Here is a 27,644-nt window from a genome sequence, read left to right on the forward strand (position 1 = left end):
ATCGAGAAGCATAAACTCTCCATCATGTTCCAGGTCAATGCCCCCAGAGTCTGTTGCTGATTAGAAATCAAATCCAACGGCGCACTCACGACCAACGTGAGCGATAAACCCCTACGTACCTTTCTTTGCAGGCCGACTTGATAGGGCCCACGAAGACACTATCCATGTGCACAGCGTCTGATACCTGAGAAGTACAGAGGCGGTGCCTCTCACGTAGTGACTCCACACACAGGGTGCTTAAGTTGGTCCTCGACACCTTTGCCTGCTATCCGTGCATGGAGTCAGGGTCAGGGGTTCCAAACGTATAAAGTACACGGAGTAACGGCCGCTTAATCACCGGCGGCCGGAGATCAGTTTCGCCGATAGTGATGCTCGCACGCCCAATCACCACAAGTAACTCCAACTCAACAAACGGTCTTTTCCTCGCGCTGGGCAACGGTCTGCTGCACATTTTGTGCAACCCATGGTGCCCATCACGCGTATCGACCCACAAACATATCATGGTTTGCCCTGCAACGGACGGCAATTTGGTGGGTGATTATCACAAGAGGAGAGACATAGCCCTCCTGCTGCATTGTATTAATATGGACGTGCTCCTCTCAAAAAAGCTATGATCAGCGATAATAATTGACAATCAGGTCTTGCCAGCTTTATTTTACATCAATGCTTTCAATTTTGGTTGTCATCCAAAGTGACTGATTTTGCTGAAGAGAACTGCCTCAAATCAACGTCTACATTCCAAAATGCTTTGCCCTGGTCAAATACGGGAATTTCTTACAGCTGCTCGCCCACAGCGGGCCGACGCGCTACCACTCGCCGTTTAACACTGGGCTTCGCATCATTTTCCGACTGCCTTTTGGATCCAAAGATTGTACCGGCAAGGTGTCTTGTCTGTAAATTCCGAACGCTGTTTTGGAGCAGCCTGAGTTCTTCTCCGGTGGCTTCGATCGTTGCAGGGCGGTTTCCGTCAAGTCGCCATCTAGCGATATCCGAGTTCATCTTTTGGACCCTTCTCGATTTTCGTGACAAGTCCTGGCAGATCTTGCAAGGGCCTTTATGATAGGTAGTCGCATATATGAGCCTAAGCCCGCAGGTTTTGCCGATTCGCTTCTCCTTCAGACACTGATTCCGCATGTTCCCCCACTTGAAGAGGCCGCAGGCCCAAAGAGACTGCTCAAAAAAGCACATGAGATAAAGGAGATCGAAAAGAGCTGGACGCGAGCTTTGCTTTTACGTACTTTGCCGCTGGTTCGAGCTATGATGATGGCCAAGGGAGGGAACAGCGTCTTTAAACACATGCAAGACCTACCGAAGCACATCGACATGTCCTACTCCCCACTTTGACTTCGCCTCTCAACTTGACTATTGCCGTAATGATCTGAAGTTGTTGGAGGATGACCTAGAGTGGTATTTTCGAGTTCCCTGTCGTCAAACTGTGCCTTTTCACTTCTCCCAGTCGCATAAGAGATTTACATCGAGCACCACCCAGATCAGGTATTCATTCAAAGCTGCGCCGCCGTCGGTCTCCGCTCTGTCACTTTTACATGAGCTGGGACCACTTTCGAGCGATTGGTGTTTTTCCCCTAGTGGCCTTCGCCTATGCGCTGGTTGGGGTACTTAGAACAACTGCTCTTTGCCCATCCTCAGCGGCCAGCTCAGGTCTGAAATGCAGCGTACCGAGATAGGAAGCTACGAAGTGGACGAGCCAATGCCCTGATGGCAATATCCTGCAGCCCTGTAAAGGCAAGGCATTCTGAGCCTTGACATGAGTGCCCTCCACCCGGTTATCAGGATGGCACAACGTCTGGCATGAAGAACCCCGCCTTGCCATGTCGTATTTTCCCCACTCACGTTGCTTGAAACAGGGTGTTCTCTACCCTCGTTGACCAAAGACTGACAAATCCAAGTCTTGAAAAGCCGCGCCTCGGGTGAAAGGGCAAGACAAAGCCCGAAGGCCGTCAGATTAAGTCTCCACCCACCTTGAGATCCCAAGTGAACAGGGTCGCTGTTAAGACGACAACTGTTCCGACAATCTGGTTATTGGCTACTATTATCACAGCTCCAACACCAGCGCCACGAAGGCATGTCGGGTTTGCAAACATGAACGGTACCCCGGTTCCAACACGAAAGCTTCAGAGCTTTTCGCAAAGAAACAACATCCCAGCTCCAACACTAGCGTCGCGAATATCCCATTCACCAACACTGGAAGCACTCTCACCCGAAATGACGACTACTAATTTTGGTTGGTGTTGCGCGCAAATCAGATCACTCACCCCAAACCGTTGCAACGCAAGCTTTCATAAGCCAATTGGAAGGCAAGCCCAGCTCCCCGAGCGTTTAGTCTGTTGAGCCTTCAGAGGACCATGGACGCAACGTATCTTGCGCCCTTCTTGGTGTTGGCAAGATGCCCTGCACGAGGAGTGTATTGCCTCCCAGCGTCCGACTCGTCTGCTTGGTCGTTGAATCTTTGCCCTGCTTGTTTCATCCATCTCTCCCGGAATACAGCAGCATTTACCTCACGTCATGACGACGATGTTCTCCGAGATTCATGCTGCGGTGGAGCGGCTCGGTTATGAGCTAAATGATATCCGTCGCGGTGCGGAAGAGCGGGAAGCAGCCGCGAAGAGCGATCTGGACACAGACGGTAGCATTTCATACCAAAATCACAGCGATTCGAGAGCGAATGATACGGCTACAGGACCAAATGAAGACGTGTCGATAGGAGGAAGACGCTGCCTGTGAAAGACAGACAAAGATCGAGGTGGCCTACGATGCGGCTGTTCAGCACAGGCGCAACGTTTCTGCTTTTCCAAATACTCAAAATCTGGTGGGCAACATCAGCGCGACTTCGTAAGCCCACGCGATAAACGTAGCTTGACTTCGTATACGGGGGATACCCAGCTTCCTCGAATCGCGCGTCGCCCGTGCCGTCTTCAGCAAGATCTTTCTTAGACCCGCCCAAAGAGGCGGCAGGTCTTGCTGATGAATCACCAACAGTCGCCGAAGCACAAACTCCGTATCGTCCAGCGTCACCTGCGTCCATCCCCACCTCCCCAGCGAAGAGAACAGCCGAAGAAATATCTGAGAAGCCTATGTTAGGACGGCCATACCGGAGGTCGACTGGACGAAGCTGAAATCTGGCATTAGGCAGCCGTTTGGCTGTGAATACCTCGGGAATAGCTACGTTGTAGACCCGTGCGGTTCCGGGTACTCTTATCTGAAGTCGTCTAAGGTGGACAAGTTCGCCATCCCGGATCCGCCCAGAGCCGCTGCGAGACCGTTGGCGGACGATATCATCGTCTTTCTGGAAAAGGTGGCCAAGTCTCCACCACGAGGTATGGTGTCCTACTACATAGAGCCTCTCAGGTCCGACGTCGTCTCGATCTTCCTACCTGGCGATCTGCTCACCCGTATCACCACCATTGCCAGCGGGCACATTTCCTACGGGTCTGTCAGCGCCAGGTATTCTGGCATGTGCCTTCAGAGGAGCAATGGTGATCTATGGCTGTGCACTTTAGTAAGGGTTGGCTGGCGGCTATGGCTGGTAGTTTCAGACCGACACACATCAAAGTTCGAGTCCTTCATACGCCGACAATGGGGGACGGGCTCATGCGAACATTTCGTGCGCCATGCCTCTGGGTTCATATGTCCTACGAGGCTGAGGTCGGTAGGCATCGACTTCACCATCGAATGTGCGGGACCTGGGACATGGTGGTCATCAGACCTCAACAGTACTACGCGGTAATCAACTACTCAACCTGCATTGCCATTACGTTTGGCTTGTCTCATTCAGAGCAGCATGTGCCGCCTCTGAGTCCGGTTCTATGCGGACAGTGCGAGGTATGTATACGCGATCCTCTAGGTTCACAAACGGCCTTCCCACTCACACTGGGAGTTGGACGGGTCTCAGGCAAATCAGTGACAGCTGTGGCTTCGACAAGACGGATCGTGCCCGCGAAGCGATCGCGGCCACCGATCGACCTTACAAAACCACCCAAGAAGCGAAACAACGTTGGGCCTCGAGCGGAGCTGAGGCAAATTGTCAGAGAAGTCCTGAATATCGACGGATTATGCAAGATCCCTCGCATTGAGTGGAACAAGCCGCCACACCCAAACGTCTTAAAGCTTGCTCTGAGCGTCGGAAGCCGCACAGCTATACAACAGTTTTGCGGTCTTGTACGTAGTCGAAGAGACCCCAGCAATGACAGAATCCGGATCCGATGTGCTGGGGATCTTCACGCCCGCATTGGACAGCAACTGAATGCCATCCGACTATCGCGGCGACGATCCAGCATCGAGGAACTCATGATACGACTTAGTCAGTATTCGCTTGCCTGTGAAATCGAGCGGTCGAAGCTCGGCCGTATCAGATCCGATCCGGCGGTATTGGACGCGATTGCCAAGAAGGCCCGGTGCTCCAAGGCTGGCCTGTCCCGGCATACAAAGTTGGGCAACAAGTGGGTGCGACTCTGCCATGGTCGGGGAGAGCTAATGTGCTTTATTCTTTTGGACAGTGATAACCCGTTCGGCGTGTCCTCAACCGCGGTTCATGGTCTCAACGAAACGGAAATAGATGATCTGAGGGATCTCTTAGGTATAGACTATGTTGCCTCTCTATGCGCGTCAGCGAGTGCCTTCTTTGACTCAATAGAAGGCATCTCACAAGATATAGAGTTTGCTTGGGAGCTCTATGACCAGCCTTTGGACAAATTGCCCGAGAAGGAGATGCTGGCGCTCATGCGGCCAATTCTGCCAGTCAACAGAAACGCCTACCATCCTAATCATTATCCGACTTGGCCACGCCCGTAAGGTTGGCCGCGAGACTCAGACTGGCCGGCTGACCCCACTAAAGTCTCACATGACGACGATAAAAAATGCGACTTCTGCGACAAGGATATTTGCTTGTGCATTGAGGATGCCTTCTCTCGCAATAATGGTCATCCGACACCGCGAATCAAAGACTACGAGCAGTTCGGACGAGGCTTACAGGCTGTCGCCAACGAGGACGGACGAGTGGTGTACCAAGCGGGCGAGCTCATAGGTTTCCTTATGGGCGAAATCGTCCCTCTTGACACGTTTGATGACCTTCAGACGATGAGCTTCGTAAGGCCGGATTTGCGCGAGCAACCTATTGTTTGTCAACTACACTGTGGCACGTCGAGCAATATCTTCAGGCTGCTCAGCCATTCCTGCCGGCCGTCGGCACAATTTGCACAGGTGAAAGCAAGTGGGCAATATGTGATGACTGTCAGAGCAATTCGTGAGATTCCTGACGGTGCACAGATCACGGTTTTCTACGGGAGCGGATGGAAGACCAGGGCGTGTCTTTGTGAGACATGTCGAGGCCGAGACGTTTAATATCCATGCACGGAACAGTGTCTTATGGCTGATGTGGTTGGTATACCAACAAATACCTCCATATGTGTTTAATGACCAATGATAGCAGTACTTGAGATGACTTGGTGATGGTTGAGTTCGCCCTCAATGGGCCCGTCGACCCTACCTAATATGAAGCTCGTCTGAAGGGCCAAGTGTAAGGGAGGGCGCTTCCCTATTCAACAGTGTGATCAAGGGGTGATTCGTCGCCACTTCTGCCATGTTACTATGTGTAGGCGTCTCGATCTTTCTGCTTAGTAAATTGTCTTTGTTGCCTTTACTGGGCGTCATCCCTGGACGTCAACGTCCAGGAATGACACAACGCCGCAGCGCTGTGACGACGGCAAAATGTATTGACCTCAATCGGATATGTGCCCTTCACCCGATTATCAGAATGCCACCATGTCTCGCCTGAATCGCACCGCCTCTTCGCGTCGTATCTAGACCACGCCCCGTTGCTGCGGACAGGGGCCAAATGTGATTTCTACCTCCATGGCAGACGACTGCCAGATCCAGGTCTTGAAAGACGGGGCCTCAGTTGGAGACGAGCAAGGAGCGGAGATTCGGGAGAGAAGAAGCCCGAAGGCCTACAGTGAGTCTCCACTCACACGCACCTCCCTGACGGGATGCGATTGCCCTTAAAATTAGAGTCGTCCCGACAGTCTGGTCATTGGCCACAGCGAGCTTTGACCCAACAGTAGCTTTGCGAGAAGCGAATCAGGTTCGCAAAACCGAACGTTACCCCGGTTCCAACACAAAAGTTCAAGAGATTTTGCAAAGAAACATCAACCCGCCCCAGCACCAGCGTCGCGAAATGTAGATCTGGTTCGGATCCACGAACGCTACCCCGGTTCCAACAGAGTTTGAGAGACTTTCGCAAAGAAACATCATCCCGGCTCCAACTAGCGTCATGAAGTTCCCATGAGCACTCGCGCAACCTCACCTCGCGAGGAGTAAGAACAGCCAACTTTTGGTAGGTGTTGTGCGCAAGTCAGGCCATCCGCACTAAATTAATCACAAAACCAGCGCCGTTGCAACGTCGAGGCTTCATGGGCCAATTGGAAGTTAAACCCAGCTCCCCGGGCGTTTAATCGTCGAGCCTTCAGAGGAGCACAGTTTCAACCGATCTTACGGGCTCCATCATTGTGACAAACTGCCCAGCGCGAGAAGTGGATTGCCTTTCCCGCGTTCAATCCATTTGCTATTTCCGCAGAATCTCTGTTCGGCTTGTTTCGTCCAATCCATCCGCGAAGTACAGCAGCACTCACCTAACATCACGACGACGATGTCCCTCCCTGAAGTACAGGACGCAGTAGAGCGGTTCGGTTGCGAGCTGAATGATATCTGTCGCAAAGCGAAAGAAAGGCAAGCCGCCGCTCTGAGCGACCTGGATGCAGAGACGCCGGTACTCCAAACACAAGTCAGAGCGATTGACGAACGAATCAGAGAGCTACAGGAGAAGATAAGGACGTGTCGACGAGAAAGAAATGCTGTTTCTGAACGACAAACAGAGATCGAGGAGGCCTTCGATGCGTCTGTTCAGCACATGCGCAAGGTTTCAGCCTTACCAAATACTCAGACTCTAGTAAGAAACATCTACGCGACTTTGTAGGCTCACGCTGACTTCGCAGCTTGACTTCATGAACGGCGGAAATCCGGTTTCCTCGAATCGCGTGTCGCCCATGTCACCTTCTTCGGCAGGATTCTTCTTAGACCCCCGCGTGGAAGCAGGTCACGCTGATGAGCTGGCTCTGGTTGCCCAAGAACAGAGTCCGTATCATCTAGCGTCACCTGCGTCCATCTCCGTTTCGCCAGCGAAGAGACGAGCCGAAGACGCGCCCGAGGCGTTAGGCAAACGCCTTCGCAGTGTACCCTCAGCTGTTAAATCGGTTGAGAAGACGATCCGCTTCGATGAGCTTTACGACGATGGAACTGCGAGATACAAGCACAGGATCGTCCAGTACAACGAAGAATGGTTTATCCTCAGGTGCGACGAACACAATATGCACTTTCCGTACAGAGCGGCCTCTGCGGCAGGTTCCCATCTGAAAGCCTACGCTCACAATGGGCCCTCAGCTGCTCTTCCGGCCGTCATCGAGGCTTTCGGTATTCGAGTCATAGGATGTGACAAAGAAAAGGCCGAGCTGAATAATGAGAGATTTCAGAGGGCTTTAGATGATGGATACCAGGTGTTGAAGTCCGCCAAGCGACGCAACGCACTCGGAAGCATGCGAGGTGGTGTGTACGTCCGAGCTGAACATGTGCGTGAAGTTCGCTAATATGCGCCAGCAGATGATGGTGACATGGTTGAGGAAATCGTAGTCGCTTGTCCGAATGACTCCAGGTCTCTCGTATGCGTTCGTCAATCTTCCGTCACGGCATCAGACATCACCTTGCTGAACGATGCCGCAAACCCTCATAGCGAGGCACGCGGTGTTGCCGGTGCTCTCGGAATCGGCACTTGTGGACAGCAAGGACTGTGTGAAGAAGAAGGACGCGAAGGGTTCACGGCAGTGGCGAGCGGTGCTAATCCGTCGGCGATGGAGCGTAAACAGCACAATAGTTCTGCCGAACAATGCGGATGGAAAGAGGCGAGGAATGCAATCAACAGAAATCACGAAAGCCAGCCAAGCACAACGTTGGAGCAGACGTGCTCCACGATAGCTGTCTGTAGTCAGGCAGATGGATCGTTGGGGGATGATCAACAAAGCGATATGACCAGCTCGGGGCAGTGGTGGCAGGTAGTTGCTTGAGACTGCCTGCGGTGTCTCATCACGCAGGCATGAGGCGAGGGTAACAGCATGATACGTATATTTTTGACTATCAGCGACGTTCAAGGATCCGTTCAAATTGCTGTATCATTGCTCCATGGTGCCACGATGTGTGATGAGGTATGCTTCCGGCACAAATTTGTTCTTCCAATGTGCACGATGGCATCTTGTTACCGGATGATTCGGCCTCCCCTTGGACCCTGATGAGAGTCGCCCGCGACGTATGGAGGGTGGGGCGGCACTGGTTAGATAATTTGCAACACAATCATGCCTTCAGAAAAATGATGCGGATGTGACAGAGAACCTATTTGCCTTGGCGGGCTGGGGCAAGTACAGCGTTCATGCTTGTCGGTACCATACACGCAAGACCGAGAGTTCTCCGGTGTCCGATGTGGGGCATTTTGCCGGTCTTGACGATCCGCCCAACTTCTCTCAGCCGTATCGGGGATTTGGCCCCAATTGTTCCAATGCCGAAATTGAAACCCTTGGCCGCTGTCACCGGGGAAGCGAGCCGGGAGCAGGCACTCAATCGTGCTTCGGATCAATTCCCCCGGGCTGTGCTAGAGATGGTAAGAATCCAGACTGGCGGCCTCGCGTTCGGCCAGTGTGATCACCAGTCTTGGATTGCCATCGGGTAAGGATCATCTGCCCAATGTAACATGCTCCTAGGATTGGGAGCTCCAACAACAGCTCGCTGCGTGTATCTATGTGCAGACCAACACTCATCAAGCGCAAGAAGACAATGCCAATCTGATGAGCGACAGGTACTTTGGATAGACGAGACCGGTACTTTGCACGCGGTAAATACACACAGACCAGGCGCGCATATGTTGGTCCGTATTGCCTTTGCCCGCTGCGCAGATGGACCAGGGATTCTAAGTGCATGCATCATAGCACAAGAGTGCAGTGCGGTGGGCTACGGTCACTTGACGAACGATGGTTTCTGCGGATGGATGTCGGTCACGCCGGCAATGGTACCCGTGTAACCCAATCACTATTGGTAGTTTGCCGCTGTCTGCCCCAACGCGACCAACGCCCTCTTCTTTCTACTTGTCATTGGTCTGCGATAAGCCCTGCGCTAAACATAACGACTACTAGTCCAGCCGAGCTACACGGTGTACCTTTGCTGAGGTCGCTTGTTTCTCTTAGCGAGCTATCTCGATAAGGATAAGCGCGTCTCGCCGAGATGAATGCTCTTGTAAACTACGCACAATCGGACCATCCGTGAATTTACGCCATCTGTGAGTATGCCCATCATCTCGCTGTCACCATCTTCCAACGCACCGTCGAATTCATCACTTTGCCCGTCGCTTCCGTTCAATGTACGGCTCGACTTTCCTCCCCCTCCGATAGTTATCTGAGCGACCCAAGTATGTGCTTGACTTGGCCCAAGAGCGCAATATCTCGTAGTCCTCCACACCCCCCGAAGGAGATCACTCTGTTCCAGCGGCACTGGCCCAGCCGCGGTGTTACGATTGAGAAAGTTCTTGGGCTCTTGTAGCATTATGCTCTGGCGTGTTCTTGCGGCACAGCACAAAGAGGCCATGGATGCCAGATGTTAGGATGGTGTCGTTGCCAGCATGGGCGCGGCCGTTATTGGCAACTCTATGAATACTTATGCCCGTCTAGAAGAAGATGGGTACTTATCCCCAGCCGGTTTTGGTTCGAAAGCACATTGCCAGTGCACTTCCCTTTTTGCTCCTTCTTTTTTGACGAAGAAAGCAGCCATGAACCACCGGAATGCCACTATTTTGCAGTTGCGTAACGATGCGAGCATGGTTCTGGCCAGCTTCGACAGGAGCATCCAAGACCATATCCAGCGGCTCACCGTCTTGGATTCCTTGAGCGTGCGCAATCCTGAACTTTCCGTCTCAGATGATGGTGTTTTAGGCTTTGCCTTTCTACGTGGCGTTGAGCGTGCCACCGAGCATCTGCGCAATCAGATCGCCGCGTGGGCATCGTGGCTTCGTGAGTAACTCATACCTCATTATGCGTGTCATCGATGCAAACCCTCATTGCAACACAGACAACTCTGCTGCCTCCAATCATGCGCAGACGGACACGCAGTTGTCCACTCTACATGATTTACGATCTCGAACACAACTCGACAAGCAGAAGGCATCCGTGTTATCTTCGAACGAAGTACACGATCTGCCGGCAAACCAAGAGAGTGAAACAACACTATTCCTTCCCACCCATCCTACCGATCACGGAGGCCACGATCTATCGAGCTGGTATTTTCCAGCAGTGCAGAGGTACGACACGCCGAGCCTTGGCCGGCTAGATATTTCGCCGTCATATGATCAACTAGATGCGAGCCCAATGTCCCATCCCATTCCCGACATGGGGCTCCTACCTAGCGTTGAACCGATGCAAGATGATGCGATCAGTTTGTGCGGCGATCGAGACGTTCACGGGCCTCGCGTCGAATGCACTCCTGATGATACCGAACTATTTGTCCAATCCAGCATCGAGGCAAGCCCCATACCCGATGCCCAGTCTCCGGCAAAGTTCACGATAGGGGTCAGATCGGATAAACCTACTGGGCAACCTGCAGAAGCTACCATTTCGTTCAATGACAAGGGCAATGTCGAATCAGGAGCCAAACTTGACACTCAGTCTCTGGGCCCTGGCTCGAACATCCGGCCTGGTCTCGCTGGCCACATCGAGTCTGCAGATATCCTCTTTCATGAATCCAACCTGGAGGCTGTTCACGATGACGAAAATGCCGAGAACCACTCTTGCAAGAACTATGACCGCCATTCAGAACCAATCGATAAGTTAATCGATATAGCGGTTGAGTACGTCGACGCCAAGAAGCTATTCTGTCAAAGCAAAGCACATTTCAGACAGAGGCTAAGTCAATTTTTTCCGGCAACATTTGTTGACGATACCCTTTTTCTTCAACTTCTTCGCATGATTACTGAGGACTCCAGATTTGTAGTGATTGACCCTTTGCATTCAAGACTCCATGAAGCCTTTCCACATCATGTCGTCGAAGCATTTTCGATGGATTTTGACGGACTTGTCTTGCCCATCAACGTCAACGTATCTAACCAAATGTTGAATGCGGATAGGAATCACTGGGTTATCGCAATCATCAACCCGAGCACGCGGACATTTGATGCCTTCGGGATGCAGGAGGATTCATTCCTTTATTGGGGCGCAAGAGTCGACGTCCTTGCCTCGGAACTTCTTGGACGGTCTGTCGAGCTTAACAAGCGGTCCCGTCAGGTACGATCCACCTGCCAATTCCCTTCCGAGCCTCTTCGTCTTGCTCATGCTACTTAGCTAGGGCCATACACCCACGATTCTTGTTGCGCTTTTCTCTGCTCTTATGCCCTGGACTGTTACCTCGGGGCGGGTTCTCAGCGCGAAGGGAAATGGCCCACGGGACCTGAATTGAGGGAGAGTTACTTCCGTAGGCTTCTTATTCACTGGGGAGTGCCATCCGGTTCCCTCCCAGTTCTTACGCAGCTGACGGATTTCGACGCCCTCGATAGTCCACAATCGATAGCTGCGTCATCACACCTCGACAGCTCCAAGCAAGTACCTTGCACTGGAGGGCGTCACCACTGTCTGTTCAGTGACCTGCAGGAATTCTACAACTCGAGCGGTTGTAATCTCGGTCAACTGACGGATGCGTTGATTGATACCGAGTCAGCCCTCAAGATTGAACACAAAGCCCGTCTGGTCCAGATGATTATGGAATGCCGCCCCCTTCCCGAAGACGAACACAGCTCAGCTCAGTTGAGCAGTGGCTCATGCTCGTTGAAGGAATTGTTTCATGAGATTAACGAGATGAAATCACTGTTTCAGTTACATAGCTTCCAGCATAGGAGCCTTCTTATCGAGACGGCGAAGGAGTTCGAGGTTCAGCTGGAAAGAGTGAGAGAAAAGCAACGAAACAAGAGATCTCTTGCGAAGGCACGATGGAAGAAACAATCGAAAGAAGCTAGCTCTCAACAGCCGAGCAAAGTGTCCAAGAAAAAAAAGCTCCAGCGGGAACCCGAGACACTTGTCCAACAAGGACAGCACGAAAGGGGTTCTCGCGAGACCGCTGAGAGTAAAGTGATACGGAGAGCGACTGGGATCATCACGGACAAACCCATGGATACTCCGTACTATAAATACGTCAAAGAAGGACGCATCCTGCAGAACCTTGAGAGGGATATAGGCTGTGGTATTCTGAGATGTTTGCCAGGTGCAGTCATTCGGCCCGATGAAACAGTCTTGAGATTCCGAAATGCACGCAAGTGCTTCAATCTATTGAGACAGAACATCGATCCGATACAGTAAGTCTAGACATATTGTCGATTCATAGCTTTGCTGACAGCCCTTTAGATACAACAATCTCAATCATGACGGGATAGCCTTTTTCAAGAGATGGTTCAGGGCTTTGCACCCAGAGCTGGGACCATTCACATAGGGACTGCATGTATTTGTAGCTGACCAGCCGAGTTCAAGACTCGTCTATAAGTGCGTCATAACTCTTGCGAGAGCTCGCGAATAGCATGGAACTTACGACCTTCTTTGGCATGGTATCTGTACGAAATGTATTACAGAGGAAATCAAAGTCTTCGAGCGACCAGTCTGTTCTGACCCTTCAGCCGACTCCTTCTCACCTTGGTTTCCATCTCCTCATAATCGATAGTGTGATGGCATTGGGGAGCGCTAGACTTCCTATAAGTACCCTTCCTCCCCCCAACTCTCCCCTCATCTTTTCCCTCTTCTTTCGACTCTCCCTCGTCTCCCACCTTTGTTTCTCTTCCCTTGTCTCTTCCCTCAACTACCCTCCTTCAATGCTCGATGGGGGTGGCACTGAGAGAGATCCCCTCTCTTAGTGCCACTCTGGTCAACGCTTTCCCCTCTTCTCGATCTTTTTTCTCTCCCTTCTCTCCTCGACTTTTGCCCTCTCCTCTCTCGCCTACCACCTTTCTTACCCTTTCCTCATCTCTCCCCTCAGCTCTCTTCCTTGGACACTTGACAGATAAGGGGGGCACTTAGAGCGAACCCCCTCGCTCTAAGTGTCCCCCTTGTCAACGCTTTGCCCCTCTCTTTGATGGTTTCTCTCCCCCCTCGACTCTCTTCCTCCTCCGCTCGACCCTCTTCCTCCTCCGCTCGACCCTCTTCCTCCTCCCCTCGACTCTTTCCCTTTCCCTTCGACACTTGACAGACAAGGGGGACACTTAGAGCGAGGGGGTTCGCTCTAAGTGTCCCCCTAATCGATGCTTTCTCCCCCTCTCGACTCTTTCCTTCTCTCCTCCACCTTCTCCTTTTCCCGGTGTCTCTATCCCTCTCTCCTCTCTACACTTTTCGCTTCCCTCTTCTCTCTTTCCCTCCCTCCTTTCTCTCCCTCTTTCACTCTGTCTTTCTCTCTCCCTCGTCTCTCTTCCTTTCCCTCCTATAGTCCCTCCTCTTCACCCCAGTCCCGCCGATCCTCTCTTCTCGCAATTCTGCCTCCTTCCGCTCGTCGCTGTCTCTATCATTTGGAAGTTCTTTCTCTCCCCACATCTCTGACTCTGGAGTTGGTTCTTCGTAATCTTCACCTTTCGTCCTGAACAAATATTCTCGCGCTTTTTGCGCCTTCATGAGGCTCAGCATAATATATTATCCTTCCTCCGCTATATTTGTTTTGAACAGCCACCCTCTTAGTATCATTCTCTTCTAGTTTCAATAACATCTCTTTTCTTGCCTTTGATCTCTCAACATACTTCAAAAGCGCGACTCGTAGTTGCCATTCCTACGTCAAATAAATCCACAGCAAAAACAACTTCTTTGATCAGCCAATCTTGAACTTCCCAGAGACATAGTAGGAAAAATGGATTTACCAGATATCTGCCTGCGTGTATATCCAGTCCTCGAAGGCATACTCATCCATCTATCCGCGACAGATGCCTCCGCGTTCCTCTTTGCCGCGCGTTTAATAACAAAGATATCTTCAGAAACGAAGCGTAGATATCTTAATCTTCTCAGAGACATACCGGAACATATGGTGTGGATAGACGCGAAGATCAGAAACGGGCACAAGGCTTTCATCATTGGAAACGATCTCCGTACACTCAGGCGTAGAATAGCACAACCCCAGTCTGAAAATCAGGAGAGAAGCAGACTCTACATCTGGCTTGCAGTCATACCTATACACGCTGTGACGTCGACAATCATAGCAACCGACGTTGATGAAACGTACCTCATGGACTGGAATGGCAGGGTCCGCAGACGAGATGAGCTACACGAATTGCACGGGAGTCATCATGAAGTCCTGTTTCCTTACTCGCCTAGTCTCTCGGACCTGCAATCCCCGTACCTATCGACGATGTTTGCCCCCCGCACACCCATCATGCGGCCGATTTCCGACAATGCAGATCATTGTGATTGGTACCTCAGCCCAATTTCCAACGATAGCGATATCAGAGTCATCTTCATGGCTTCATCTTCTGCGTGGAACGAAGGACTCCATGTGCATATGTCTACATCGTTGAGCGAGACGGCTTCGCCACAGTCGAACGTACTTGGCACCGACCAGTCTAGCGTCGCATATTTCGATATCAATGATGGTAGGGAAGGGGTGACGCATACATACTCAGGAAGAGTCATGCAACGTTGTCTCAATGAAGGATTTGTTCCAATAATCATTACCCTTGGGCCTCCCCTAAACAGCCATTATGGAGACGAGAACAAGGAGCATTGGGTTGTACCAGCCTGGAGCCTTCCTAAAGATGACTAGAGATCGTTGACCGTGGAGATATAAGGATATCTCGATCGCAAAAAATCCACTATTCACCAGATTTGAAATGCTTTCCATACTCACTACCTTTCTGATCATCTGTTTCCCCTTGATCTTGCGCGTGCTGCAGAATCTCTGGCCTTCCCTGTTCGCGTACTTCGCCCTCACGGTTTGCATCGTCGCGATATTTCTGCTTCTCACAATCTTCTTTCGCATGCCTTGGACGCATCACTTCCGATTGAGATAGTTGTAAGAGGACAACTAGCACAAGACGACAGATGACTAACGAAAGTTTCACTAGATGCGCTTCCCAAAATCAACATCCAAGCTGGCGGTCATTGGAAATGATATAGTGAGCCAACTCCGATTCCGATATCTGTCAGTCTCGCCGAGATTTCAGGAGCATCTTCGGTCCTTGTCGGAGCCACGCGTCCTGGCGTGCGATAACTTCCCGCCCCCTCGAAGATAAACCCTGAGTCTTGAGGCGTTAGTGGTAATTGGTATCGGAGACCCCTCAGCAGAGAGCCCTCGACGATAGCATTACAGCCGTTTGAAAGAGGCCCGCATCAGCAAGCCTCGACCACATCAACTTACGCCCCCTCTGCGTAAACCCAATGTTGAGCGGATGTCAACTCGAGTCGGTATGCTCATGGATGCTGCTGGCTCAGCACGAATCTGTATTCAGTTATCATGATTCTGCTAGGAAGTGAAACACGTACGGATATGGTTGCGAGTATTTGGAATTGCGAATGCCGATTTCAATTCTTCTCCAGCGCGAACCTTTAGAGTTACGAGTATAAGTTCATCTATTTATGTGCACGCTCCCTCGCACTTAGATTGTGAATGAGACCTACGCTGTACCCCAAAATACCATCATGATTCGCCTTGTAGGGGTTGTTCAAGTTCCTCTTGATTGCCTTCAGATCCTGGAGTTGGGGCAACGCATATATGACCCAGACCGCTGTGATTATCTAGCTTCCGTCTTCGACGGCCACCGTATCAGTCCTGAAAGGGTTAGTAACCAAATTGATGGCATCATCCTTGAACAGACCCTGCAGGAAATACTTTTGACCCTGCGAATTTCGGCCAAAAGACTCGAAATCACTCTCACTCATAGTCCGTATCCTCAAATATTTGGCCACAACGTTTATTATCTTCAAGGTCGCCATCGCCTCGAGGCAGCCAAAAAGTCGCGTGATGCCCTTACATGGGTCGTGCGACTGCACGTCACTGACAGCTGGCAAAACTTCATCCACGATGAAACAAGGTTCATCAAGAGTCAAACCGACTGGTACAGTCATGAGAGGGAATGGTCAGACGGAGACATTTATATCAAGCTGAGAGACTCTCAGATACGCCGCGATGAAAACACAGAAAGACAGTTCACCGTACGACTGGGGCCCATGAAACGTAAGTCAATGGCGGTCATAGAGGCACGCCCGGAAATCCAAAATATGCTGGATAGATTCACAGGTTTCCCCGGTTTACTACAAGGACTCAAACTTGGCATGTGGTATAAGTATTGCCAGTGGCTTCATTTGGATCCCGAAGTGACGGCATACATGCAACGAATCGCACGTGTGAGTGCTGAAATGACAGACGGCGTAGGTGAATTTGAGCGATGCATAGACGTCAATACGATTAGAACACTTGAGGGACGTTTATCTTCGAGCGCTGTAGACCGAAAAGTCATCCAGCGGGGTTTCAGTTCCGGTAGACTTTTCCCAAAGGTGATTGACAAGTCCTGGCGAGAGAGGATTGAGTACAACGTGCTCAAAATACCCGTTCTCATACCCAGCCTCAAGTCTTTCCATGAAAACATGAAAGTCTTAAGCACGGCAGCTCAAATCGTGAAAACCCTTTTGCTACCGGACCACACACACGAGAAAGGGACATTGCAGCAGCAGCTCCAGGAGTTTTGGAACCCATCTGCTCGCCTTGTCGTAGAAATCTCAGAAGGACAGTTTCGGTATGGGATGGGATCCTCATCTTTCGAAGTGGCCTACGTTCATTTGATGCTAGCGGCCATTCGTCAGTTCCCATCTCTGCAACATACCGACAGCCCTCGGGTCAGCAGGGGCAGAGCGTATGTGTCCCACGTCGACGCAGCGTGTCAATCGCTTTTTTATCGACGAGCTCACTTACTAGGCTTCCGAAACCACGTCGTTGCGCAAGGCTGTCGGATGCGAACACAGCCTTTCGACTTTCCTAGAGGGGAATTATTACCAGACGAAGAAATTCACTTTCTTTCAAAGGTAGACCGTCGTTGGGGCCGGCCGCACATTGAGACCTTTCAACAAATACAGCAAATTCTTTTCCTGCCTCGTCTGATTGAAAGCGAGGATAGCAATGAGATATCAATCATGCGCATTCAGAAAGATTTTGTCAATGCTTTTTTCGGGTCTTATTCATTACAGTTAGATGGTTCCACGCCGATCATAGACATCAACACGGAAAAAGCAGCTGGATGCCCAAAGTCGGTCTCAGCAATGGGTCCCTTTGACTACCGGTCTCAAGTAAGTGGGGTATACAGGCCCTGCGATAAGGAGGACGTGTCAATGTCAGGGACCGATTATGAGGAAGGTGCCGCAGAGGACGTCGTTATGCAGGACTCACTTTCTGAGCAATCGTCGTCTTCTGATATTTCAGAAAGGACGATGAAATTGAAAACGGAGAGCCGTCGAGACATCATGACGCTTGATTTCAATAAAGCCCCTCTACCGAGGATTCGGGCCGCAAATCGTCAAGCAAAATCTAAACTATCACCAAATATCCTGCCGTTTAGTGATGCATCAGATACACAAACCCATCGAGATGCCGGACCTGGAGGACTTCAAGGCATTGGAGAAGCGTTAGCCGCGCGAAAAACCGGTCGCTTAGATACTTGCATCTCTGATCATCCCAGCGTGAACTTCCTCCCCCAGGGTCCCCAACTTCAGCGAATCTCAAGCACAAGCATACCATTCTCCACGTCGACAAGGCATCCAGATTCAAGTCTGTTTTTGTTACCAGAAGAACAAGGGCACAGGTCTCTACAGCCATCGTCTCGTCTCACGCCCGGAGAGACCAGATCGTTCGGCTATGTTCACAATCGGGCATCCCAGCCGAGCACTCCGCAAAGTTATCAACAGAGTAATGCCCGAACCATCGGATTGCCCGACTTTGGCAACTACGATCTCAAAAGAATCTCATCATCTCAAGACCATAACTCTATGATGGCGACAAGCCTTTCTCCATGTGAAGAGATCAAGTTGAAACGAATATCTAGCCTTCAAAACAGTAATTCATCTCACTCTTCTAGCACAAGAAGCTCAAGCATCAAGCAACCCCAGAGAATATCAAGCTCTCATGACGCACGCACCACGTTGCCATCGTATTTACCGTGGCAAGTCTCTTACCGCCGAATCAAATCCGAGGAGGGAGAGATGGCGATTGATTCTATGCCCATACACTCGCCGCAAATTATCGGAGCGCAGTTGCCCTCGAGCTTGAACAGAGTCCAGTCAAGGGATACGATGTTGGGCGATCGATACCATGAGTACAACTTCAATGCTGCCATTGACTCTTCTGATCCATTTTCACTAGACGGATCGAGTATCACGACGAGATCTACATTGCTGAGCTTCTCGGGAGATAGGGCTGGTCTGAATCACGGCTTAGACGGTATACAGGGGTTCGATGATAGCGAGGATAGCATGATTCTCTGAGTAATATTTATAATTTGCATTCTTTATGACGACTCCGGGATGTGACTGAATGTAATCTATACGGACGTTTCATGCTGTGTGTCTGGTACAACTGCGTCATAATGAACGGATTCTTTGTGACCAGCTAAGGTAAGCTTGGCTAGGCTGAGTTTCCGGGTACGACAACCCAAGTGTCGCGATGTTATTGCATCATTCCCTTTTCAGTGACAGAATTTGTTCTCCTACATGCTCTTGGGATGTTACGCTGCATTACAAGGTATCATTGATGCACCAGAGGGCGCGGAGATCACACTTTCAAATGTATAGGTGATATATCGTACAAAGCGAGCACACGAGATGGTCGTTTGGTGGGAGGCGGTCTCGTGCGGCACAACGCCGGGCAGCGTCACGATAGCATTTCTCGGACGTTCACAACTGGGATCAAACAGTGGGCCGTGTGAAAAATGTGAAGTGTTGACATGTATCACAAACTTTCCTTTCCAAGCGAAGTGAACATAAAACCTCTAATAAAATAACACTGATAACAAAACATTGGACGCTGTGGTACAGACCATGTTTCTACCAATCTCAAGGTCTCAATAGACTGAAACAAAACCCGAAGCAAGTGCAAGTCATTCACCACCATTGATATTCACTTAGTACAAACTTGATGACGAGTATCTTCGACTGCTGCGCTTCTTTCTCCTCAGCTCTTGACGAGCCTCCTCTCTCTGATGTTGGGTGTAGTACTGCTCCCCTTTGTCGAGCCTTACGAGAGTTAGTCAGGTAAGCTTCACCGTCACCGCTGTACTCACGCAAGCTTCGTGAGCACATAAGCACTGCAGGCTATGAGAGTTGATTTAAGGAGACCCATGATGGAACGAAGAGGCTGACTTAATTGGGCAATCTTGGGTCGGCTCAGTGCTTAGCATGAGTGTTCAACGTAAGTAGCTACTCGAGGCAGAGGACTACAATATATACAGAAAGCTCACCTCTCGAGATCGAAGACGATACAAGCTTAAAATAGATTGCATGCATTTGCAGTAGCGTCTGTGTTGTAATCTGTGTATGTTATCGGGATTTCTCCTTCAATTTCGCTTAATCTCCTCTGCTGTTCTTGAAAGTCTGAAACTGTTATTGTGATATAGCCACAAAGATCAGCTAATGTGCGGTCATGTAAGGAAATAAGCTTTTTCTGTTTGGTGTTTTCCGTTTGTGTCTCTTCCAGTTGAGACTGCAAAGACAACACCTGAGATTGCAGTTGCGAAATGAGCAAAGACTGTCGCTGAGCGCTCTCTCCGCTGCAACGGCTGCATCGACTTGACTGCGAGTGTCTCTCATGCGGAGAGGGTTCATATGAGGGTTCCTGGTCTGAAGCTGTGTCATCGAGCAAGCCTTTCGATGGTCTGATCGGCCTGGCCGGCTTAGACGGCATAAGTGGCCTAGGCCTCATGGGCGAGGAAGGTAATCTTGGCAGCGGCTTTTCTCTTGACATCGCTGCTTGACATGCGTGGAGAGAGTGTGTGGAGACGGCGGCAATGGTCATATTAATACTCAGGCCCACGCTACAGACATGCATATGAACATATTCAGAATACAGGAAAATGGTTTAATGAAGCTTTAGCAAAGAAAGAAGAGAGGAAACCATCCTAAGCAATGCATCCTGCGCTACCTAAGCTAGTACAGATCATACATGTTACAGTATTCGTGAGTTTCGTAGTCATCGCCGCCTTTGCCGTCAGCAGCACTCTCACTCGAGTCATCCTCAGTAGCGTCATCGGAGTACTCATCCCCACTACCATAGTCGCAACGACTGCAGTTCATCGCCTGCTCCGTCAAATGCTGGTTTATCTCGGCCAGTTCCTCCTTGATTTCGTCGACTTTGTCTTCCAGCTTCGCGAGACGCGCGTCTTGTCTGTTCTGGCTTTCGTGAATCCACTCCATAACTGCCTCGATACGGTCGAGACTCGCTATGATGTTTCTTTCCAGTTAGCATAGAGTACAGACAGATGGTCGCTTCACCCACCGTTTCTCTGTCTGGTCGACGGAGGCTGATGCATACCCAGAAGGGTTGGCCGCGTAGCCGTTCCAAGTGTCAGCCTTGTTTGAGGGTTTTTGAATAGCCGTGGAAGGGTAATCCATGGTGTTGTTTGAAGGAAACGATGCGAGGCTAGTGTAACCGAGATAGTCCTGGCTTGGGCTCAGCTTGCTGGCTTCCAGCGCAGGTGAAGTATTGGTATATGCCAAAAGTTGAAGGATTTCATCATTGGACATGTCGCCGAAGTTCATGGGGTCAGACATGGTGAAAAGAAATATGTAAAGTGAGGCAATGGGATCGGTGTCGTGGAATAGGGAATTGGGGCGGTCACGTTTGACACTATCTCAGACTTCAGTCTCTTTTCTCCCGTCATGAGAATATATATCTGAAAAGAATCCCTCGAAACAACGACAGCACTGCCCAAATTAAGCGCCCATCTAAGCGATTTTAAGCGCTGTCTGTTTTTAGTACGCGCGTTGACGCGATTCGAGATTCCTTCTTCGAACTTCGTATTGCAGTTTCGTGGAAACACAATTTCATTTCGCTGGTGATCATATTTAACACACGCTGTTTCCGTCGCGCTTTTCGAGTTAGGGCAGAACCTGACAACCCAGAAACAACATGAAGTCCTTCACCTTCATCTTCTTCGTTGCCCTTATTCCCAGTGTTCTATCAATCAACTGGTTTCCCGCCATCTGCACTTGGGATCCTCCTATATCTGTTGAGGCCGGAGCTTCGCTTTCGGCAAGGTTGGTGTCCGTGCATCTATGAGATCCCCAAGCTAAGAAAATGGCAGAATCGATAATCCCTGGGGCGGCCGCTGCACGGCAACCCTGCGACTCACTGACTCCGAGTTTCTGCCTATCAATTGGTCCTTCGAAGCCATTCAATGTACCGATTTTGAGCTCGCCCAGCTGTCTGTGCCGGTAGATTTGCCAAATGGGGACGCATATATTATTTGGTGGGTGTGCGGCTCGCGTGTTCGAGGCAGTTGCTGACTCTCCACAGGCAGTGTGCGGGACAGGCGGCATTGACTTGCAGCCACGTTGAGATCAAGAACGGGCGGGGTAACATTGGTGCGGTGAGTCTGGATCAGAGTGGCACTGTTGGCTGTGTCTCTAGCACACGCCAGACACTGACCACACTCATCACACGGACAAATCCTGCTGGAGTGCAAGTCGAGACGTCGTTGTCCACCTTAACAACCGCGACCACCAGTTTTCGGACTGATACTGCTGACCCCGCAGTGGCTGGTGCGCCGACGTTGACGGCGGCCGTTCTTACCGACACTGTGCTGACGGCCACTGGTGCGGCCACTACTCCAACCCTGGATGCACCACCGACCCCGCCCGGCACCACCGCAGGCAGCCAGAACGCAGATACCGGCCTACCAACGACAACCGGGAACACGCCGACCGCAGCCGGGAACGGGATTACGTCTGTCACGCCACTCGCCGGTGCAACCACGGCGACCATCATGCCGCCCAATCCGCCGACCGATTCCAACGGGCGGCCTGAGACGACCTTGGCTGGTACAATGCAGACGGCACGCGCCCTGACGTCTCCTCTACTGACGAGTACCGCAACATTGACCATTACCGATTGTATAGTCCCTTGTGCGAATACTGTCGTCCCTGTCTGATCCCATCGGAGGTCTCGGGAACAATTGCAGTTTGTGGTTTTGCTTACTTGGACTTTTGACATTGACGCGTGTTCCGGGAATGAGTTGCCTGTTCACTGGAGGCCGAAGACGTTTTCCAGTTTCGGATAACATGTAAATTGATTTTATGCAGTCTACTCCCGGCTCTTCTCTCAAGTGCGACGTGTGCAATAAAATAGGCCACGTCGGCCTTTCGTTCAGTGATAGCATCCCACTTGTGTTCAACATGGACAAGCTTCCACGAGAGCTTGTTCTCCACATCTCCTCTCACCTATTCGTCCCGGATCTGTGCAGTTTTCGTCTCGTAAACCGTAGTCTTGCTGACTTAACGTACCCTGAAATTGGTAAACATGTTTCACTGCTCAACGTCTCTTCGTCCGTAGAGGATTTTGTCCTACACTTTAGAGATCGTAAGAAGTCGTCGTGCACAAAGTCTTTGACCGTCTATCATGGGGAGTGGCCGGTGTGTTCGCGAAAGGAATGGCAAGTTCACCCTCTCTCCCTTTACGAAATTCATCCACGGGCTTTCTTGGACGCTGCCATAGACGAGGTTTTTGAGCGCTATCTCCGTTTCACATCACTGCAATGGGACAGACCCAATCTCAAAGATCCCAGTGCGTTTTCCATGCTACTTTCAACGCTGCCACAAGTCAAATCCCTTACCTTGTCTCCTCTGCGCCTGTCATCTCGCCATTGTTGGTCCATCAATAAGAGAATTGGTCGCCTAAGAAGCAAAATGTGGATTTCGCCTTCTTTCAACGACTCAATGGCACCTCTGATAGGTGCATTCCTTTCCGTAAGCGAAAGATTCCCTCGTATCAAAGAGCTCATCGTCAAAGGCAGGTTGAACCCACAAGACGTCTCTCTTACAGCGGACACCTGCGTTACCAGGCTTGAAATTGTCTCCTTGGTGTCCGTGGGTGCTCGATCCGAGGCCTTTCTCGCCCTCATCCACCGATTTCCCAAACTTGAACACTTGAGTGTCAGACTTGAGACGGCGAACAGTATTCATGTGCCAATCTCAGTGCATGGTATTCAAATTCAAAGCCTACGCAGTCTGTTCCTCGGAAATCTGTGGATATCTGAAACATGGTTGACACGGATCATTGACCAAAACAGTTGCATGAATACAGTCGGGCTTACAGATATCACATTGACAGAAGGAACTTGGCAATCTTTCTTTACTCGCCTCAGAAACAATAGCCGCTTGTTGAACTTCACCTGTAACGGTGTGCTAGATGGAACAAGCCTTGACTGCCCTGCCCTCGTGATGGAAGACGATAAGAGGTATTTATTGTACCGATTTCTAAACTATGAACAGTCGAGATGGCCGTTTAGGGTATTCAAGTTTCGGGAATCGATTTACGTTTAAGTGTAATTCAAAATGATTGAGTCGAGTCAAGTAGATTGTTGCGTGAGAAACATATGAATTTGCTATAAAGTCTGTCTGTTCCGCGTTACCCTTGGTATTCATTCCCGCCTACATGTTTTACACTTGATCGAGGCCTGTGTTAAAAAAAAAAACTCCATCATCAAAGACATGAGTTCTCATCACTTGCATTTTGAACACGACCCTGGCCAAGGTCAAACTCCTGCTCAGATCGATCCATCCTTGGGTTTCATAAACCTGCCGCCTTCGGAATATCCGCAAATTGATTTGAATTCGGAGTATGCAATCCCAGGCCCATATCCGCATCCACAATCACCACTCCACAGCCGTTTCAGCACCGAGCCGGAGGCAATTCCGAGAGTGTCCGCACCCAGTCCGAGTGAGCAGGACCCCGTAGCTGTCTCCTTTGGATGGCATTGTGCTACAGATGAACGAGCTTTGCAGCGTTCTTGCTATATCATGAAGGAGATTGCGAAGGGAAAATTAGCAGATCCGTCCATGGATCCAATCTTATTCCAGGATATTATGAGTATCCATGATCAGACACACCCAGAAAAGATGTCTCTGGTGCGTGAACTGTTCTCTCGCGATACCGAGGACTTCAGAATCCCGTTTCGTTACCTTCACGATCTCTTTTGCGCCTGGCGTTCCGTTTGTCACATCAAAGTCCAGAGTTCTCAAGGTATTAACTTCCTTATCGAAGACTACGATGCGGAAAAGATCCTCATGTGTGAAGCCATAGTGCGATCTGTACTTCGAGGCATACTGAAACATATTGAGTCGATCAAGGAGGACCAGGTGTTGAATTTGAGCGGAGAACTGTCGTAGGTTCTACTGACCTAGTTTGATTGATACGAGTAAAACTCTTTGGAATCACGAAGCTGGATAGGAATTGCAGAAGACTAGAACACACCAATGCGTAAACTGAATTCGTGTATTTTCTCCCAGTTATCATGAAGTTTTTTGGTACGCCTAAGGTTTGATGATCATCTCAAATATATACTCGCTCCTACTTTCACAACTATACTCATATTGTCTGTGCCAATTCGTCTCAATAATGAGCTCACAGTTCGTAGCCTGTGATCAGAGCAAGACGACAAAGATGTCTATGCACCGCAATATTCTCATATTCCTTGCCATCACCAGTGCTATTATAGCAATAATTCATTGCGTCATGATTGGGGTTGCTCTAGGCCTACCTGTGGTTCAGGATGCTGGTGTTGTCACTGTACAGGTATGCCCAGGATCCTCGATGATTGAGATGCCGCGACTTAGTATGTTAGCTCAATAACACGAATCTCCTGCCGAACGGAGTCCATCAATATCCCCAAGCTCTCACGATTGGGCTCACGAAAGCCTGTCTCAATTACGACAACAAAAGTCATTGTGTCGGTTTCGACCAGCTCAACACGATCAAACAACTAGTACCGTTGATGGATGGCCTGAACGATGTTCTCGGATACCTTCCATTGCTTCATGGTCTCTTTGTATCTCTGGGAGTAGTATCTTTCATCTTTGCGACCCCCCCGGTTCTGTTCTTATTTTTTGCCTTCACTGGTCGACGACGAATGTTAAGGCGCCTGCAATGCCTTTTCATCTTGGGGCTGTGTACACTGCTAGTTCCGGTCGTCTTGAGCCCAACCCTGACCGTACTATCGGTGAAAGAGACAGTCGGTATTTTCGAGACTGTGGTGGAGGGTGATTTAAGTCAGCTTGGGATTGTTGGGATTGCATGCAACGTAATCAATTTTACGATGGCCCTTGCGGCGCTGTTCGTCCATCTTGTGTCTTTTACGGCCTGACGGTGGCATTCTTCCCCGTAATCATTAGCTATCCGCACCCTTTCTATTATAGGCTCGTCTCCTTTTTCCTAAATTGCATTCAACTATAAATGACAGCCGTTTTCTCTGTCTAATCACCCTGATCCACGCTGGTTAATCAAAATCTCAATACACAATGAATCCTGACTCCTCCTGCAACTCTCGACTTGCTCGAGGCAAAGTCCCCCCAACTCTCCTTCCAAACCACAACATTGACTTTTCCAAACCATTCACCCCACGAAATCGATGTTTCGGGCTGCTCAGCTCAGACCACGAAAAGCCGCTGCCAACGCCTCCTCCTCGCCCACCTCATCTACCGGCTCCACTGCAACCGTCTCTACTGTCAGCTCCACCAACTCCACCCAGCATGTTTGATCCGCGATGGGAGCTCCAGTTCCCATCAACCTTGATTTACTATAACCATGACAACGGGAACCCGTGGATGAAGGGCATTGAACGGCACCAAACAGCTGCTGCTTATTGGCAGCAGGCTTATCACACTACGTGTGCCGACCTGTCTGAGGCTGTATACCTGCTCCAATGCCGCATTTCCGACCTAGAAGAGCGCTTCGCAGACAAGAAGCAGGTATGTGCGGCTCAGCCACATGCACTAAATTCTGATGTATTAACGATAAAGACCAAGGAAGAATGGCGGCCTATTAGTCCTTCTACTCCGACCGCAATCAAGTTGCCAAATGATGTCCAGGGCAATTTCGTCTGAAGTGCTGGAGAAAGTTTGCGTTTGTCAGTCGTTACTAAATACGTAGTTTTGTCAGTCGTTACTAAATGCGTAGTTCTGATAGTTTCTGAATGCTTGAATGAGATTTCCACATGCCACACAGCTTGTTCCTCACCAAAAATTGACCTGAAATTTCAGAATTAAGGCTTATAGCAGATTCGGAACGTAACGTAAGCACCGAATTTCCAGACACAGCTGGGAGAACGACAATCTGTTTAAGCTAAATCAGCATTAGAATTCCATTCTCTAGACTTGGCTAAAGTACAAGCAATTCTAGAATCCAATGTGTCTAGAAATGAGATGCTTAGCAGAAAGTACAAGCACTTCTGGAATCCAATGTGTCTAGACTCGAGGTACTTAGCAGAAGTACAAGCACTTCTGGAATCCAATGTGTCTGGAATCGAGGTGCTTGGCAGAAAATACAAGCAATTCTGGAATCCAATGTGTCTAGAATCGAGGTGCTTGGCAGAAAATACAAGCAATTCTGGAATCCAATGTGTCTAGAATCGAGGTGCTTGGCAGAAAATACAAGCAATTCTGGAATCCAATGTGTCTGGAATCGAGGTGCTTGGTAGAAGTACGACCAATTCTAGAACTGAATCTGTCTAGAGATCCCGACAAGGACCTCGATTCTGAAAAGTTCAATTAGATTTGCTTTCACTACCGCTCAGCACCTTGATTCTGGAATTCGAGGACAAGCGCTCTGAGTGGATCCCAGAATACAAACACTCAGAATCACAAAAGCAGATTCGTGTCTCTATCCTTGATTCAGTTCCAATACTCACTCACGTCATATGTGTCGGTCTAGAACACTATCTTCTCGTTACGCAGGATTACTTGAATCAAAAATTCTAAATGGATAAACAGTCAGAACAACAGTATCGAGTTTTCAAAAAACACGTCCACTTTCACCATGATCAACTCCGAAAAGTTTATCACCTACTTGCGGGAGTTATCGTAGTTAATATGCAATACGTTTTTGAGGTCAGGTGGGTGTGGTGTAGGGAGTTTTGGAATGAGTCTTGATATTGGGGCAAAAATCCACTTTCCCGACCAATGAAAGGCTTCATAGTCTTGCCCGTGGCCACCCTCCCCACATCCTTGCGGGCCGCGCTTTTTTTTGGAACATTTGCGCGTAGTCGTACTCGTCCACGTACTGTCAATTGCCCACGGTCGCAATTGCTGATACCGCGATTTTGCAACCCAAATCGTCTACTATAGTAATCAAATCTACTTATAGGTAAGTGCGACCATAGCCAATTGCCACTGTGGGTAATTGACCTTACGTACCTTAGGCAATTGTTTGTATGGTGCGGGCCTTGGGTAAGTACGGAATCACTGGCAGGCAAGTGCGCAACTGGCCCGTGGGCAGGCGCAGTGGAATTGTCGGATTAAATTCTGCTTGCGGGTTTTAATTGGCCAGAGAGTGGATTACTG

The 27,644-nt window shown here is 50.0% G+C and overlaps 15 protein-coding genes across 15 annotated transcripts; 11 read left to right on the plus strand and 4 right to left on the minus strand.

Annotated features, from left to right (window-relative positions):
- Positions 1–774: 774 nt before the first annotated feature.
- BDP55DRAFT_568450 (uncharacterized protein) lies at positions 775–1,188 on the minus strand (the record flags this gene model as incomplete). The annotated part of the gene is made up of 1 exon (XM_060570685.1): positions 775–1,188. The coding sequence occupies one exon, from the start codon at positions 1,186–1,188 to the stop codon at positions 775–777; it is 414 nt and encodes a 137-aa protein (XP_060421626.1).
- Positions 1,189–3,122: 1,934 nt separating this feature from the next.
- Positions 3,123–4,929, plus strand: BDP55DRAFT_56348 (uncharacterized protein). The gene has a single exon (XM_060570247.1). The coding sequence runs from the start codon at positions 3,502–3,504 to the stop codon at positions 4,807–4,809; it is 1,308 nt and encodes a 435-aa protein (XP_060421627.1). The 5' UTR covers positions 3,123–3,501; the 3' UTR covers positions 4,810–4,929.
- BDP55DRAFT_56322 (uncharacterized protein) lies at positions 4,930–5,477 on the plus strand. The gene has a single exon (XM_060570213.1). The coding sequence runs from the start codon at positions 5,050–5,052 to the stop codon at positions 5,356–5,358; it is 309 nt and encodes a 102-aa protein (XP_060421628.1). The 5' UTR covers positions 4,930–5,049; the 3' UTR covers positions 5,359–5,477.
- A 749-nt stretch (positions 5,478–6,226) lies between these two features.
- Positions 6,227–8,401, plus strand: BDP55DRAFT_56361 (uncharacterized protein). Its single transcript, XM_060570257.1, has 3 exons — positions 6,227–6,961; positions 7,008–7,614; positions 7,669–8,401. Exons 1-3 carry the CDS (start codon positions 6,662–6,664, stop codon positions 8,127–8,129), a joined length of 1,368 nt encoding a protein of 455 aa, XP_060421629.1. The 5' UTR covers positions 6,227–6,661; the 3' UTR covers positions 8,130–8,401.
- A 921-nt stretch (positions 8,402–9,322) lies between these two features.
- Positions 9,323–12,750, plus strand: BDP55DRAFT_687689 (uncharacterized protein). Its single transcript, XM_060576589.1, has 4 exons — positions 9,323–10,115; positions 10,174–11,381; positions 11,439–12,442; positions 12,492–12,750. The coding sequence occupies exons 1-4, from the start codon at positions 9,728–9,730 to the stop codon at positions 12,574–12,576; spliced, it is 2,685 nt and encodes an 894-aa protein (XP_060421630.1). The 5' UTR covers positions 9,323–9,727; the 3' UTR covers positions 12,577–12,750.
- Positions 12,751–13,968: 1,218 nt separating this feature from the next.
- On the plus strand, positions 13,969–14,874 carry BDP55DRAFT_639257 (uncharacterized protein; the record flags this gene model as incomplete). Its single annotated transcript, XM_060573223.1, has 1 exon — positions 13,969–14,874. The coding sequence occupies one exon, from the start codon at positions 13,969–13,971 to the stop codon at positions 14,872–14,874; it is 906 nt and encodes a 301-aa protein (XP_060421631.1).
- Positions 14,875–15,129: 255 nt separating this feature from the next.
- BDP55DRAFT_687693 (uncharacterized protein) lies at positions 15,130–15,368 on the plus strand. Its single transcript, XM_060576590.1, has one exon. It carries the CDS (start codon positions 15,176–15,178, stop codon positions 15,341–15,343), a length of 168 nt encoding a protein of 55 aa, XP_060421632.1. The 5' UTR covers positions 15,130–15,175; the 3' UTR covers positions 15,344–15,368.
- A 381-nt stretch (positions 15,369–15,749) lies between these two features.
- On the plus strand, positions 15,750–18,581 carry BDP55DRAFT_639258 (uncharacterized protein; the record flags this gene model as incomplete). Its single annotated transcript, XM_060573224.1, has 1 exon — positions 15,750–18,581. One exon carries the CDS (start codon positions 15,750–15,752, stop codon positions 18,579–18,581), a length of 2,832 nt encoding a protein of 943 aa, XP_060421633.1.
- A 997-nt stretch (positions 18,582–19,578) lies between these two features.
- On the minus strand, positions 19,579–20,055 carry BDP55DRAFT_639259 (uncharacterized protein; the record flags this gene model as incomplete). The annotated part of the gene is made up of 1 exon (XM_060573225.1): positions 19,579–20,055. The coding sequence occupies one exon, from the start codon at positions 20,053–20,055 to the stop codon at positions 19,579–19,581; it is 477 nt and encodes a 158-aa protein (XP_060421634.1).
- A 182-nt stretch (positions 20,056–20,237) lies between these two features.
- BDP55DRAFT_687694 (uncharacterized protein) lies at positions 20,238–20,758 on the minus strand (the record flags this gene model as incomplete). Its single annotated transcript, XM_060576591.1, has 2 exons — positions 20,238–20,530; positions 20,587–20,758. Coding segments are annotated over 2 exons (465 nt in total), but the record flags the coding sequence as incomplete, so codon positions are not given.
- Positions 20,759–21,119: 361 nt separating this feature from the next.
- On the plus strand, positions 21,120–21,643 carry BDP55DRAFT_56437 (uncharacterized protein). The gene is made up of 2 exons (XM_060570327.1): positions 21,120–21,347; positions 21,395–21,643. Exons 1-2 carry the CDS (start codon positions 21,220–21,222, stop codon positions 21,594–21,596), a joined length of 330 nt encoding a protein of 109 aa, XP_060421636.1. The 5' UTR covers positions 21,120–21,219; the 3' UTR covers positions 21,597–21,643.
- BDP55DRAFT_56434 (uncharacterized protein) lies at positions 21,457–22,463 on the minus strand. Its single transcript, XM_060570325.1, has one exon. It carries the CDS (start codon positions 22,300–22,302, stop codon positions 21,691–21,693), a length of 612 nt encoding a protein of 203 aa, XP_060421637.1. The 5' UTR covers positions 22,303–22,463; the 3' UTR covers positions 21,457–21,690.
- Positions 22,464–22,537: 74 nt separating this feature from the next.
- BDP55DRAFT_687698 (uncharacterized protein) lies at positions 22,538–23,711 on the plus strand. The gene has a single exon (XM_060576592.1). It carries the CDS (start codon positions 22,995–22,997, stop codon positions 23,628–23,630), a length of 636 nt encoding a protein of 211 aa, XP_060421638.1. The 5' UTR covers positions 22,538–22,994; the 3' UTR covers positions 23,631–23,711.
- Positions 23,712–23,798: 87 nt separating this feature from the next.
- BDP55DRAFT_721865 (uncharacterized protein) lies at positions 23,799–24,476 on the plus strand (the record flags this gene model as incomplete). Its single annotated transcript, XM_060578531.1, has 1 exon — positions 23,799–24,476. One exon carries the CDS (start codon positions 23,799–23,801, stop codon positions 24,474–24,476), a length of 678 nt encoding a protein of 225 aa, XP_060421639.1.
- A 1,128-nt stretch (positions 24,477–25,604) lies between these two features.
- Positions 25,605–26,189, plus strand: BDP55DRAFT_639263 (uncharacterized protein; the record flags this gene model as incomplete). The annotated part of the gene is made up of 1 exon (XM_060573226.1): positions 25,605–26,189. The coding sequence occupies one exon, from the start codon at positions 25,605–25,607 to the stop codon at positions 26,187–26,189; it is 585 nt and encodes a 194-aa protein (XP_060421640.1).
- Positions 26,190–27,644: the final 1,455 nt, after the last annotated feature.

Source organism: Colletotrichum godetiae, assembly GCF_030913485.1.
Source record: "Colletotrichum godetiae strain CBS 193.32 chromosome Unknown BDP55scaffold_115, whole genome shotgun sequence".
In the NCBI taxonomy this organism is placed as follows: Eukaryota; Fungi; Ascomycota; class Sordariomycetes; order Glomerellales; family Glomerellaceae; genus Colletotrichum; species Colletotrichum godetiae.

What these genes read in the sequence shown, in the direction of transcription:
- BDP55DRAFT_56348 (XM_060570247.1), top strand. Translation starts at nt 3,502, where the DNA reads ATGGCTGTGCACTTTAGTAAGGGTTGGCTGGCGGCTATGGCTGGTAGT.
- BDP55DRAFT_56322 (XM_060570213.1), top strand. Translation starts at nt 5,050, where the DNA reads ATGGGCGAAATCGTCCCTCTTGACACGTTTGATGACCTTCAGACGATG.
- BDP55DRAFT_56361 (XM_060570257.1), top strand. Translation starts at nt 6,662, where the DNA reads ATGTCCCTCCCTGAAGTACAGGACGCAGTAGAGCGGTTCGGTTGCGAG. An exon ending in TACCAAATACTCAGACTCTA is followed by an intron (nt 6,962 to 7,007) that starts GTAAGAAACATC and finishes CTGACTTCGCAG; the next exon opens with CTTGACTTCATGAACGGCGG. An exon ending in ACTCGGAAGCATGCGAGGTG is followed by an intron (nt 7,615 to 7,668) that starts GTGTGTACGTCC and finishes ATGCGCCAGCAG; the next exon opens with ATGATGGTGACATGGTTGAG.
- BDP55DRAFT_687689 (XM_060576589.1), top strand. Translation starts at nt 9,728, where the DNA reads ATGGGCGCGGCCGTTATTGGCAACTCTATGAATACTTATGCCCGTCTA. An exon ending in CGCGTGGGCATCGTGGCTTC is followed by an intron (nt 10,116 to 10,173) that starts GTGAGTAACTCA and finishes ATTGCAACACAG; the next exon opens with ACAACTCTGCTGCCTCCAAT. An exon ending in TTAACAAGCGGTCCCGTCAG is followed by an intron (nt 11,382 to 11,438) that starts GTACGATCCACC and finishes CATGCTACTTAG; the next exon opens with CTAGGGCCATACACCCACGA.
- BDP55DRAFT_687693 (XM_060576590.1), top strand. Translation starts at nt 15,176, where the DNA reads ATGCGCTTCCCAAAATCAACATCCAAGCTGGCGGTCATTGGAAATGAT.
- BDP55DRAFT_56437 (XM_060570327.1), top strand. Translation starts at nt 21,220, where the DNA reads ATGAAGTCCTTCACCTTCATCTTCTTCGTTGCCCTTATTCCCAGTGTT. An exon ending in GGAGCTTCGCTTTCGGCAAG is followed by an intron (nt 21,348 to 21,394) that starts GTTGGTGTCCGT and finishes AGAAAATGGCAG; the next exon opens with AATCGATAATCCCTGGGGCG.
- BDP55DRAFT_56434 (XM_060570325.1), bottom strand. Translation starts at nt 22,302, where the DNA reads ATGTCAAAAGTCCAAGTAAGCAAAACCACAAACTGCAATTGTTCCCGA.
- BDP55DRAFT_687698 (XM_060576592.1), top strand. Translation starts at nt 22,995, where the DNA reads ATGTGGATTTCGCCTTCTTTCAACGACTCAATGGCACCTCTGATAGGT.